Consider the following 13,815-nt stretch of genomic DNA (forward strand, 5'->3'; position numbering starts at 1 on the left):
CCACTTCAAAGAATGATTTATGATAGGCTCGAAATAGATCGGTATTTTGTTTTCTCTCGCGCCTAAACGCCGAAAAGCAGAGAAAGTGTACACGCGATCTTTGCAGATGAAAGCGGGTTTGGAACGTGTTGAGCAAGGGATTCAAAATATCCTTCGTTCGAACACATCCCATCAAAGACCCTGGACAAAAAAAAAGTACCTTCCAGTAATGAAAGTGCTGAAACAGCCTACAAAGAAATGAAAAAGGAAGGAGTGGAAAGGGCTTCGAACAGTCTAGGCTCTAAATATTTTGATTGGAGTCTTCAAGTGGTAATTTGGCTGATCGAGTGAACCTTTTTTCGCGCCAGCGGAGGGCCACGGGCAAGAATTTTTGGTTTAATAAACAATCAAGCCGAGAACCTTTCGTTCTGACGTCACTTTACAGGCGAGTGAGCGGTCGGCCGTCCGTCCGTACCAGGTCTCTGGAGGAGGGGGAGGAGGAGGGGAGGGGAGTCTCAAGGTAACCCGAACGTCGTCTTTTCTTTCTTAATGGAAAATCAGCCAGCAGCCAGCAGCCAGCAGCCAGCAGCCAGTAGCCAGCAGCCAGCAGCCAGCAGCCAGCAGCCAGCAGCCAGCAGCCAGCAGCCAGCAGCCAGCAGCCAGCAGCCAGCAGCCAGCAGCCAGCAGCCAGCAGCCAGCAGCCAGCAGCCAGCAGCCAGCAGCCAGCAGCCAGCAGCCAGCAGCCAGCCAAGAAATATATGCGAGCGGGGTACCGTAGCATAAAAAGACTAGGAGCATTTCTTCTAACCCCTAGACAAGCATTAACATCTCCGCTCAAGTGTCATTTATTCACTTGGATCAGTGGAGAATTTAACAAGTGTCTTGCTCGTCGGACCCGTCGACCTAGATTACACTTGCTTCTCCCATGGATACAATTGAGGGATGCAAGATAACGTAATACACCAAAGTCCCGTCAATGATAATAATAACATCTAAACTGCAAAGGGAAACTTTCCAATGAGAAACGGATGATGGCAAGATTTGCTTTACGATTTTTAGTTTATTTTCTTTTAATTTCAGTTACAACGTTATTTTACTCTCTGTAAAGTTAGCTAAATTTAACTTGCTATATGTTTACGTTTGCCAAAATTCTGCAAACGTTAACTAGCCTTTTAAAAGCAACAAAACCTACAAGTGGAAAGAAAAAGGTGCCTGATGCTGTGAAAGATATTATGACCCGTGAAAATGTAAGTGTCTGTGTAATAATGTTCCTCCATTTCTTCGAACTCGTTCCCAGGGCTTTTTGCTTAAATATTGGTTGTTATTTGTACGGTAGTTTTATTATTGTCAGCCGAACGAAAATACTGAGCTGCCCTCAAATACAACACTTTTCTGACACAAGGCGCCATATTTTATTCCTTACATTGTGTTTTCGGAATACTAAACAAACAAACAAAACAAGGCTGTTGGCGTGCGGTGTTCTTTCTAGCTACAGTGGCTCTTGTCATGGAAGTTACTAAATTTCTTATCTTGAGGAAATTCTAATTGCATATTGCTGGTCAAGAAAGGCCTTCCTTCGAGCCCACGGAAATAATCTATTCTTAAAGTGTCTTTATGAGGCGAAATGAAAGCAACTAATTGCGATATGTTCGTATTTGATGATTGCTTGATTCTCATCACTCGCCCACTTGATGATAAACTAAAATATGGAGAAAGTAACAGTTGATCACTGTTACAAATAAAACAAACAAGAATATCAATACGCTCATAGAAAAATAAATAAGTTCATTGATTATTAGACCGCAGGTCCACATGTTCTTTACGAAGCTTAGTTGTGTTTACCAAACTTCGCATTTCTTCTTTGGGTTCATGTATGATCCTTCTTTGCATTTGAACACATCGGAAAACTCTTGAAAGTTTGACAAGGTGCCTATCACCCTGCAAAATAGAGTGAAACAGTATTTCATCAGAGAAGTTATCAAGAATGGAGGAAAATACTTCACATCGCAAATTTTGCCTTTCTTACGCTCGTACGCTCCCTACCATAGACGAACTAACAGCACTTTAACTTCCTTTTGTATGGAAAACCGGTTGTCCCAGTGGGAAATCAAATAGAACGTACCATTTCACTAGAAAATTTGGGAAAACTGAAACAGAAATACGTTCCAAGCTGTTCCTCTTTTTACAAGAATGATCAGAAAATCACTGAGTACCATTTGGTTTTTCACACTATTCCCAATTTCCTTGATGAAATACTCAGTCGTTCCGGTGGTAAATAAAATGGAACAGTCCTTTTCGTTGGAAGGTTTACAAATGCAGTATTTAATGGAACAGATGAAGTTGAAAAAGTTTGTTGAAAAAGTTGTATTGCTCCATTTGGTGGAAAATTCTCCCAGGTTTTTTGACGCAAATGAAAAGCACTCAAAGTTTCAAGTCTGCTGTACAAGGTATGTAACCAACACACCAGCAATAATTGTTCGACGTAAAGGGATTTATTTATGGACGAGTTAAAAACTTAACTTCATATCATTGCCGGTGATTTCTAAAATAGAATGTCCAAACATGTTATATTAAGAGCGGTAACATTGGAAATACGAGACAAACGATGGAAGGCGACATTTACCGGACGATCTAGGGATACGGCGATGAACAGAGTGCACGAACGTAACTGTAACGTTGCTTATTAAAAGTGAACGAACCTGCTACATTTACATAACCCGAATCGTGGTGGACTGGGAAATAGGAAGAATTGTTTTCCACATACAGGGTAGGTATAGGGGTGGGGGGAGAGTTTTGTACAACTCACCTGTACTTGGTAAGGGCGTGGACATCCTCTGTGACTGACAAGAATTCGGCAGCAGGGGTGGTCCGCGTACATTCTTTCTACAAGTGAAACGTTTTAAACAATCACATATGAAAAAGATGATGACGAGAGGCAGCAATTGTTATTAGCACTAGCTGGTGGTTTGGTTAAATTTTCAAGGTCAGGAACCTCCTGTAAAGGCTTGTAGAAAGCTATAGACCAGTTCGTAGTTTAGGCTTTCGCCATTTTGAAAAGTGTTCACTAAATAAGCGCGAAATAGAAACCGCAATAACCGAATTATAACAAGGAACAAACAAACAATGCATAGTGCTCTGCTTTGGCTATCAAGTGAAACACAGTGAAGGATCGATAAGATTTTTGTGTTGTTTACCTGAGCGTATCCGATAAAGAACAACTCTTTGCTTGTCATGTTGAGCTCTGGTAAGACTTGCTCGGGACCATTCTTCTCAATAAACGCGTTGTAGGCCTGGGAGGAATAAAACATCGAATTAGACGCTTCAAACGACATATAGAACATTGATAAAATAGAAACACGTTTGCATTTGGTTCTTTTATAACTTAACGTCTGCTTTTACAAGTTAACTTAACCAAACGCTTGCTGCAAATTGCTCGGGACTAAGCGGTTTCAATACAAGTTTGTTAGTGATACGCGGGAGAACGAAGACAGCTGATTGTGATTTAAACGCAGAAACTACTTTATTAGTGAGTAATTTAGAAAAGCGAGCTTCTATTAAATCTCATGTGTACTCGCTTGACGAGTGAACGGGGTGGAGGCGTGTGAAGCAGAAAATCGTCTAGAAACCTTGTAGAATTTAAAGGAACAACCGCTGGTAAGCGCTGACGAGCTCTGACTAGTTCCCAGTTTCAAGATGGCGGAATGACCGCGAAGGCCTCGGGACTGAACACGTGGATTTATAAGGTGTGGGACGAAATAAGGAATGGTTCTTACGTGGTAAGCCAGATTGACTCCTCCTAAGTCAGCAATGTTCTCCCCAAGGGTTTTCTCACCACTTATCTGTTCATTTAATAAGAGGAACAGTATAAACTAGGACAGTTCATCACGTGATCTATCTTACATGATATGCTAGACTCAGGCCGCCTCCGTCTGCCACGTTTTCTTCCAGAGTTTGGAGGCCGTTGATCTAATTTGATTGTCAAAAGTGTGCTGGTAATTAAAAAGAATATAACGAGGTACCAACGGAATAAACTTCTAACAGTTTTAAGGCACGTTGTACAACGATTAAGATGTTAATGGAATTAACACCATTATAACTACGTGAAAATTATGTTTCCATTGTCGTGCACTATAAAGTGTTTTACTAAGAAACCTGACTTATTCGAACGGCTGCCAGGTCACGTGAGAATTAGATACTGCTTCTGATAGGCTATAAAAAACGTAATTGTCTGAGTATGCGCATAGCCCTGATAATTGTAACTCTTTTTAGATGTCCCCGATTAGCAGCAATGCTAAATCTCATTGACACATAAATAAAGTCATTAAAATTATTATTATTATTATTATTATTATTAGTAGTAGTAGTAGTAGTAGTAGTAGTAGTAATATCATTTCTTAGAACGCACAGAAAGAACAACGGCGCTGTTTCATACTCACGTGAAATTTATTGAGGACTTTATATTTTGAAAATTGCTCCACCAAACATTTTGCTTTCTCTTGAAACATCTTGATGGCAGGCTCGCTCCAGCGAGTTCGTTTCTCAATCAGCTCACCGTTCTTATCAAATTTTCTCCCTGACAGCGATAAAAAAGAATGTGTTCTTTATGATGTCCAAATTCAATGACAAAGCAGATGGATACTGAGCGAGGAACATTTTACGAACTACTGATGAGGCACACTCTTATCACGTGAACATTCTCACCTGTCGTATCAAAGCCATGCGTAAGCTCGTGACCGAGCACGTGACCAATGGCACCATAACTCAAAGACCTGAAATGAAAGAACACATGATTCATAAAAATTCCAGGAATACGGACTGTCCGCGAGGTAGAGGCCTGGACTTGGTTGAATCAAAGAATGGATGACTGGATAAATCACCATCTAGTGGATCAGAGCACAACAGGAACGGAACCGAACCGTATTTTTTTTCGAGGAGTGGTTGAGCAATTACCGAAAAACATTCCTGCACAGCAAAAACTGCTTTAAAAAAATGGGCAAAGGGAACCATGGGAAAAAAATCGGGCAAGAGCTGTCTGCTGTCCAGGTCCTGCATTTTTTATGTTAAGAAACATTCTTACACAAGTTATTGCCCACCCAAACAAATCATGCACAACCTAAAGGTGAGAAAAAATTTTATGCCCCAGAAAATTGCTCACCCCATCCCCCTCAAAAAAATAATGGTCCATCCCTTACTCTGGTGGACAAAGTGGAGCTAGTTTTGTTATTTCTTATCCGATGAACAGCTCCACCCACTCTTTGAGCAACCGATGTCCAAATTATGGCTCATAATTTAGGTAATATCTGTTACCTTGGTATGTCGTTGGCATAAAAGAATGGTGGCTGCAGAATACCAGCTGGAACCACTGTAGAGATAAACAAGAGACACATCAAAATATGTTATACTATGCAATCGTATTTTTTTTTTTCAATACGATTAATTGCGTATGCATACACCTTCATGATAAACATAAACGTCTCTTACTATTTACTGACAAAATAGATATTACATTAAAGTAATGAGCCTTTATTTTGAAGTCGTCATGAAACATTCATGCACTGGTTTATGTGGCCCGGGAGGGGGACCCCATATAAAATAGATGGGGGTGTCTGTCGAACATTTCAGGGGTTAAAAACGCGGTTTTAGCACTTCTTGGGGTGTTCAGCCTGAAAGGTCCACAGCGAGAGCTTTTGGGGTACCTTTTTGGGTATTGAACCGAGAAAAAATATGACAGGCAATAATGTGTTCTTTTAGAACTGGTACCGACCTCTTAGTGGTGGGAACATTTCAAGCTGCGCCCACAAAACAGGACCTTGGTACCTCTTAGAGGTTCTTATCAAAATTTCCGACGAGGTCCCCTGACCTTTTTGTATGGGAGTCCCCTCCCCCCTCCCCCGCGGGCAGGACATCGTTTTTCGATCTTAAATGCAACATTGCTGCTCAACAAGTTGAGATATTCATACCTATTTCATTCTTAGTTATGACGTAAAACGCGTTCACCAGTTGTGGGACTGTGATCCACCTGTAGTCAAAAAGACAAAGAAAACGTTTTTTAAATTTCGTTTACGCACAGTGATTTCATTGTCGTAATAATTTCGGTCTTACTTCGCGTTTATATTCTTTACTTCCAACGTAGCTTTATGCAGGAAGACGAAGAAAGTTGAAGAACAAGTAACCAAAGAACAGCTACTTTTTTCCTTACGAATTTTCGCGTAAGTGTATAAAGTTAACGAGTTTTATAATTGAATCAGAACTTCTGTTCCTTAGCAACAACTCTGGAGAATTCAATCGCGGGCTCAATCACATTGTCTGCTGACCTGTCTATACATACACTCTCATCTCCAGTACTACTTGTTTTAAAATGTCGCTAAGTTTCGCCGACTGCCTGACCAACAAAAATGGAGGCTTTGGAGACGAGAATGTTTAGATAGCGGACACGGTGAGTGACACTTACTGGTGTCTGTCTACTGGTCTGCCAAACTTGTGGTACGTTTGATAGTTTGAAAACCTGTCCGTACTCAGGACGTTTTGAAACCATTCGTTCTCTGTGATGTTCAGCTAAAAAGAAGAAAAATCTTTCAAACTGTAGTAAATAACAACAGATATATATTTAACAAATCGACCGCATTTTCCAATGGTCTACTCTACCCTCGCATGACCATAAAATGTATACGTCGTCCGAAAAACGTTCAAAACTCAAGGGGCATCACAAACCGCTCGCGAGGGTTCCACTGCAAGGCGGTGAGCATTTTATGACGTTAGTTTTTTGTCTATAAGGGTTGAGACCATGCATGGAAAAATGTGATCGCTTTTTTTTTATGTTCATATCGAAAATTCACCACCCAACAAGAAGGAAAATCAGTGTGAAATCGGGCTCGCGTGGTAGTTCATGAGATTTCTTTACGGCTTGAGGCAGCCGAGGTCAACCTACCAAATTGAAGTAAGTTTTTCCTGCCTCTGTCCTGTTTATACTGACCATGGATTTCGTCACAAAATTGTCAAATTAAAGTGGCTGTGGATCCGCAAACTTCTTTGACAATTTTATGTTGAAATTCATTGTCAATAACAGGACATACGCATGAAAAACTGATGTTAATTTGTTTTTTGCAATAATAAAAAGGCAGAAGGGACAAAATGAAGTCAAAACGCGAGAATTCATATGTCTGTTCACTTATTGACTGACAATGAAAATGAGCCAATGAGCGCGCGAGAATTTCTGCAGCTATTGTAAATAAAATATTGACCTCAGATGAATTAAATATAGAGCTAGTGATCTGAGAAAGAAGCACGTTTGAACATCCAAAGCCATTTATCTTTACTTTTTGTTGTCATTGTTAACCACAAATCTCTGCCAAAATTTAAATTCCAAATTCTAAAAAGCTCTTTCTAAAAGAACAAATTGACCCCCACAAAAGTAACTGACCTCCCCGGCGGGGAATCGAACCCCGGTCTCCCGCGTGACAGGCGGGGATACTCACCACTATACTACCGAGGATTTCGGTGGTAAATGGATATGAATTTAAGATAATAATTTTACTGTGGGAACAAAATGATAAGCTCTTTCGGATAAGTATTAGCAAGTACCTTACCATGTGATATCTGTCGGCAAATGTTTTTTCGTTCCACAAATATTCAGGATATCCAACCTTATATACAGCTGCATCGGCCTGGAAAAGTTAACACAAATAATCATGTAAAATGAACGAGAACAAGCGAGGAAGGGAAATGAACCGAAGCGTCACGCTGTATAACACACACACAAAAATGTTTTCCATGAATGATTTCTTCACGTTCAGACGCAACATTTTATTTAAAAAAAAAATCATTTTATTTAAGCGCGTACCTTCTCTCTGACGGCTTCGACAGTCTGCTTGTCGATCCAGCCCACCCCTGACACACGGTCCTTAAATGCCCGGATGATACCTTCCATCATCACTTCCACCTGGAAAAGAAACACTTTGTGATCACCTTGACAACAAAGGAGACAACGGAGAAAGCCAGTCAAATTTCTTATTCCACTAGAGTAACCACTCCTGGCCAACATCGTTGCAGTTTTGAAAGTAGATACGAGCGTTACTTCCTACCTTTTCTTTGCTATCCGGGCCGAAAGCATTTCTGATAAACAGCGCACCAAGCATGGGTCCGAGAATATTGTTGGTGTAGCTGAAACAGACTTCTTCTCTGGTCTTGTTTGTTTTAGAACCAAGAAGTCGTTTCTTGAACTTCTGATGAACAGCTCGGAATTTGTCGCAAAGGAGGGGCACGGAGTCTTTAATAGAGCGCCACACCATGTACGTGGATAAGACCCTAAGAACAGACAACAACTTTGTATTTGTAAATGGTATATGCTTAATCTTTTCATGCATCAAAATTTGAAAGGAAAAAGATCTTTCATTCTCAAACTTGGTAATTAGTCAGTAAGTGCGAGGACCCGTGACCCACAATTCCCTGTACTCCCATAAACCCTGGCGGGACTTGTAATAAACTGAGAAACAACACGTCAAAATAAAGGAAATCACTGACCGTGACGGTGTTTTTGGTTTCTGACCCTAATTACCTTATATTTGATTGAGTTCCTCTGTTTCCTTCTTTAGTTTTGGTTTCGATTTGAAAGATATATCAAACACTCGAAACAGTGTTTTTAAGACCTCAAAATTCATCAAAGCTACTCCACTGAACGTCGTATTTTTATCTCTCTTCTCGGTTTCTGGGAATGTGGTAAAACACAGTCTCTCATGTTTGATATATTACTACCAAAGCTGTAACGGAGTACGAGCTAAACTCAATGCGCATTTATCCATATTGTGTTTTTTAACATTCTTTCCATCTTTAGCCATTTCTAATTCTGGGCCCTTGTCAATTCGTCGAGTATTTTTCTACAAAATCACACCCTTATTATCACAAAGGTTTTCTTTTTTAGCTGCGATCAGATTTTTTACCTTTTGGAAATTGTGCTAACAAAGAGGACGAAACAACTGCCCTGATTAGCCAGCTTTATCTAGTGCCCAGATCTCTCTGTTTGACGCTTGGCCATGGGAGATCTGGGTTTTAGGTTATAGCCAGTTTAGATAATATTACTAAATAGTATCAAATCAAATTACTTCTTATCCGTCTTGCGCAGTAGATCCAACATATTTTGTAAATAATCATTAGCTAGTACTACGACCGTGTCGTTCCTTGAAAGGTCTGGATTCGAAAGTACCCTCTGTAAATGTTCAAGCCACGGAAACTGATGAAAGAAATAGAAATCATTGATAAAGTCAGAGAGGTTCTCTGTGTCATAGGCTCCAATCAGGCTAGAAAAAAGGTTTTATTTTCAAGCACAAGCTCCGTACTTTTACATAACATTTTCCGTGCACATGGTTCATTTTCGACCAAATCCCAGCATACTTTGCGGTACACGTAATTGTGGTCACACACTCAACGCAACATGCCACGCACTCTACCTCTGCATCCGAGCTTAGAGCGTGAAAGCTAATTTTGTTAGTAGTCGATCAAGAGAGTCGTAAGAACAATTTAGTGAAACTTGAAACAGGCGGAAAATCCTTTCGGCATTTTGCTTTGGCCCCAGCATTCTTTCTTGTTTCCCTAATAGTTGACTGGCATGGACATTCGATATTCCTTGGTTGAAAAAGACAGTGAGAGAGTTAAAGGCCTTGGCTAAGAAAACAGCACAGTGACCCCGGTTAGCTCCCTTATCCGGGCATGGTCTGGAGTACATCGGGCTAACCGTTAGGGCATGGGGACCATCATAGGTCGGCAACGCATACAAAAAGAGAAACACGTGAAAAAGAGAGTGACATTAGGTTTACCTCTGGGAGAGCATCCGCTAGCTTGCCAATGGGAATACGTACATACTTCTTGGACACTTTCGGAACCCAGTACTGTGAAAAAAGTTTAACAGAAAAAGTAAAAAAAGGTCTCTAGGTTTATTGTACTGTCAGAATATTCATTGTTCCGCGTGAACCGTCAAATCTGTGAAACTGCTCTCAAAAGGTAAAGGAAATTTGAGAATAAAAGGTTACTATGGAAGAAAATCACCAAGACTCACCGGAGAACATCAATGATTATAATTAATTAAGAAGACGCAAAACGTCTAAGATGTATTGCGAACTACACCAGAGAAATTGTGTCTTGAAAAATGCTTCATTTTCGTCACCATTTGCTATGAAGTAACAAGAAGTCTATTTCTGAAATCACTTTCTAAAGATCATTCTTACGATCAGACGCAACATGTAGTGTTGATTGGTGATTGAATAACTGATTCTCCTCCCCAGAGCCGACGTTTCATTTGATCACGTGGTCGGTGAAACGGAAGGCTGTGGACGCACCCAATACCAGATGCAGGGTGGGGAGGGGGATCCGCAAATCACGGACATCCGAAAGGGCATTCGTAATTTTTGCTAACAGATCTGCTCATGCCCATTCTCGTCCGTAACGACTTTTTGAAACGAGTAGCACTGGGTACGAGGATGTCTAAAAATATAAACGGTGGACAATACATCTTTATTTTCACTTACCAAAGCAAGGTTACCCTCAAAAAGAAGTAAATCTTTCATCGCTCGTTTAGCCTCTCTACGGCCGACTCCTGCGAGACTTGTAATAATCGACATATATTTCCATACTTCCTTTAGAATCTAAGAGATCAATAGCCGTCAGTAAAGTACTCTCAAAACTACTATCTGATTAATACTCCAGGTTGTCCTCTATTAAAAAAAAGACGTTTATAAAGTAAAAATTTTCCTTCAAGTTTTACCTTTTTACTGGTGAAATAAATGATTTGAGGAAGGTTTAATGTTGCTTGATCGATCTAAATTGAAACAGAAACGGAATCAAAGATAAGAAACCCTTGTTAGCGTGATGCTTGCATCATGTCACATATCATTATCAATTTAATTAATAACACTAAAACAAGCCAATCAGATGAGCACTGCGCGCAGATATCATAAGCACGAGCATCCTCAGTCTACCGGAGAGCCAAATATTGTATTTCAACCACGGAAACGTCCTGAAAAGGGAACAAATTGATTATGGAGAAGTGGTATTGGACAAAGTGTCCCATACCGCCGGAGCTTACTCCTGTTTCAGTAGCATGGGGTGTCTGGGCGTATTTCTACTCCCCACTGATGTGATGTTAGTCCATCGCAGGGTTACCCCCAGCATTAAATTCGCTGGTACTCATTTATACACCTTGGTGGAGAGAGAAACTCGGCTGCCAGAGTGAAGCCTCTAGCCCCAATGCAAAAGCACAACGAAATGATCCCGGTCAGAGCTCTCACCCTAATCACTGCATCCAATTTACGGTTCTAAGCATATCTATAAAGACGTTTTAGTATCCAGATTTTGAGGTCTGGGTTCCATCCCTAATCCCCCTGCCCCAACCCCCGGGAGGAGTACTCGCATATATATGCTATATGGGTATGTGCCGCTGTGAAGAGAATGGTTTTCAGGCAGCATAGTCTGGGAGAGGGTTTAGAAATCAGACAGTTTTGGTCTAGAATGGGGTATAATTTATCGGAAAAGTGGCCAGTGTGTAAATAATTTAATGTAGAACAAGGTTCTTTACCTGGGGTGCTATAATAGAAATTGAAAATCGGATGTGACTTCGTAAAATATTGGTTTAGTTCGCGTATGTGAACTACGATAGTGATAAACGGTTCTGCATGGAAAGTAGCTCGTCTGAGATAGGGTAGGAGGTTTTGGTGTCTAGTCTAGAATAGGGTTGCAAAATCAAGCTGATCATGGTCTAGTATAGTAAAGGTTTCAGTGTCCCAGCGGTGCACCCTTACACAAAGATTTACAGATTAGCCGCCAGGCCCTCACCCGGGTCATTGTATCTAGAATGTTAGCATGCTTTATATTTCAAATACTACTTACAAGAATGACATATTTTCGTTCAGTGCTCCCAATCTTCTTGACGGGATCTTGAATCACGTTCACACTGAAGAAAACCTCCACCGGGTAATTCTTCTGTACATCGGCTAAAACTCTGTAGAAGTCCCATTGCTTAGGACTCCAGTCCCGGTTTAAGGACCAAGAACCCAAACTATCAATGTAACTCAACAATGGCTCGTTTCCCAGCTGGTCGATCTGTTCCACGTTCAAACACGAGCGGTAAAAATTCTTTACTTTCATTAGGGTTTCAGTATCGTCGGGTCGTTCCGCTGCCAAAGATTCCTTCATAATGCGCTCGTTGTTTTTCGATAACTGTGTTATCCTAGAAAATTGTAAGTGGCCTTTGGGCACAGGGTTATTTTTTATCCACTGACCACAAGCATACTCATAAAAATTATCACAAGGGTCCACTGTCTCGTTGCGAACTTGTTGTATTAACTTCGAAATAGCTTTACAACTCTCTGATTGGCAGGTCGGTGTGTTTAGCTTGGTTTCATTCGAACTACGGGGATTCACTTGCGATGGCGGGCCGCTTCTAACGGGGGGATCTTCTACGGGTAAACTAGCACATGAAACTAAAACGAAGAAAATCACGTTTAGAACGAAAACCTTCAGACCGTTGTGTCCAAGGAACGCGGTAACACCAGCTCTGAGTAAATTTCCTCCTTCCATTTCTTCCTGAAAGCGTTTACCGGTGTAAAACAGAAAAGTTGTTATTTCGTAGTCATGTTAACAGCTTTTAAGTCAGATGTTTTGCGCGTAGAAGAAGGAAACTTTCATTCGCTGAGCCCGTGACTTTTTGATGTAAATATTCTTCTCTGATCTTCAGAGATCAGAGAGCTCGTTCAATTGATTACGGAATCGAACCGGTACCAGTTTGAGAAGTGAATGCTTCATTCTGCCACCTGTTACGACAAGAGAATGAAAATGCCAAAAAAAAATCGGAAAGTGCAGATGGGATAAGAAAACAACTCAAGCGTGCATGCCTTGTTCAGATACAGCAAGAAATGTAAAAAAAAGAAAACGCTTACGGTCCATTTGACACCACTCTACTACCAAATTGAAATTTCGCAGTTTCATTCCGAGGGCGTATTCACCTTCGTCAGAGTTTGTGAAGGTGCTAATTGCACGGGGCTTGTGCTATAATACTGCCTGGGCAGTTTGACCAGACAGTTCTTATGAAGTGTTCGGTGATGCTTAGTCGAGAGCTGAGCATTTTAAAATCTATCACGAAAGAGTATTTTTGGTAGAGGCGACGATGGTAGAGAGGAGCTAATATCCCTGGGATGTCCTCAGGGTGGCACTAATGAAATCGGAGGGGATATTTCTTCATAAGAACGGACCGGAGCGTATAACTTCAGGCCCTGAACTTCTAACAGGATAAAGAAATTACTTGTTGTCAATAATTTTAAGAATATGAAAAACGCTAGAAAGGTTTTGGAGGACCTTTTTGTTCAGAGAAAAAGCAGTTAGGTTAAAGAGAGCGAAAAACGGGGTTAGGCAAGTCGGAAACGAACAAAAATAAAGGAAACTGATCAAAGTAATAGAGAATACCTAACTAAGAAAAGCATCACCCTTTCCCATTTTCTAGTTTAATGCTTGTGTGAAATACAATTTTGTTTTTTTCTTATTAATAAACTATTACTAAGAGATAATATATCAAAGAAGTGAAACAATCCGTCTAAAATTTTGGGAGTCGATAAATTACTGCGGAGAAATAGATGATTTCGGCGTATAAACGAAAAAAAAAAACATTACATTTACAGCTGGTACAAAAATATGACACAAATAAAATCAAACGTACAAGCAAAAAATTTCTTCTAGCCCTATGGGGGCTCGAATACAGCCCTGTGGGAGGGTCGAACTCCCGACCCCTGGTTTACGAGACCAGTGCTCTGCCACTGAGCTAACAGGGCTTTGTGACAAGCACTGAGTGAAAATTAA

The 13,815-nt window shown here is 40.7% G+C and overlaps 1 protein-coding gene and 2 non-coding genes across 3 annotated transcripts; all 3 read right to left on the minus strand.

The window, feature by feature from the left end:
* Positions 1 to 1,019: 1,019 nt before the first annotated feature.
* Positions 1,020 to 12,888, minus strand: LOC110041505 (endothelin-converting enzyme 1-like). The gene is made up of 17 exons (XM_020746795.2): positions 11,854 to 12,888; positions 10,733 to 10,786; positions 10,497 to 10,613; positions 9,789 to 9,860; positions 9,078 to 9,205; positions 8,061 to 8,283; positions 7,820 to 7,918; positions 7,566 to 7,643; positions 6,431 to 6,534; positions 5,940 to 5,998; positions 5,287 to 5,341; positions 4,681 to 4,748; positions 4,416 to 4,552; positions 3,753 to 3,818; positions 3,174 to 3,269; positions 2,786 to 2,862; positions 1,020 to 1,917 (listed from the first exon to the last, which is right to left on the minus strand). Exons 1-17 carry the CDS (start codon positions 12,541 to 12,543, stop codon positions 1,818 to 1,820), a joined length of 2,223 nt encoding a protein of 740 aa, XP_020602454.2. The 5' UTR covers positions 12,544 to 12,888; the 3' UTR covers positions 1,020 to 1,817.
* On the minus strand, positions 7,400 to 7,471 carry Trnad-guc (transfer RNA aspartic acid (anticodon GUC)). Its single transcript has one exon. It is a non-coding gene; the product is annotated as a tRNA-Asp (tRNA).
* An 827-nt stretch (positions 12,889 to 13,715) lies between the features above and the next one.
* Trnat-cgu (transfer RNA threonine (anticodon CGU)) lies at positions 13,716 to 13,787 on the minus strand. The gene has a single exon. It is a non-coding gene; the product is annotated as a tRNA-Thr (tRNA).
* Positions 13,788 to 13,815: the final 28 nt, after the last annotated feature.

This window comes from Orbicella faveolata, unplaced genomic scaffold, assembly GCF_042242905.1.
Source record: "Orbicella faveolata isolate gen_17 unplaced genomic scaffold, um_ofav_v1 contig_25, whole genome shotgun sequence".
Classification (NCBI taxonomy): Eukaryota; Metazoa; Cnidaria; class Anthozoa; order Scleractinia; family Merulinidae; genus Orbicella; species Orbicella faveolata.

Excerpts from the sequence above, each read along its gene's own strand:
- LOC110041505 (XM_020746795.2), bottom strand. The coding sequence starts at position 12,543 with ATGGAAGGAGGAAATTTACTCAGAGCTGGTGTTACCGCGTTCCTTGGA. Across the intron at positions 5,999-6,430 it reads AGACCAGTAGACAGACACCA|GTGGATCACAGTCCCACAAC; the intron begins GTAAGTGTCACT and ends TTTTGACTACAG. Across the intron at positions 3,270-3,752 it reads GAGTCAATCTGGCTTACCAC|GCCTACAACGCGTTTATTGA; the intron begins GTAAGAACCATT and ends TATTCCTCCCAG.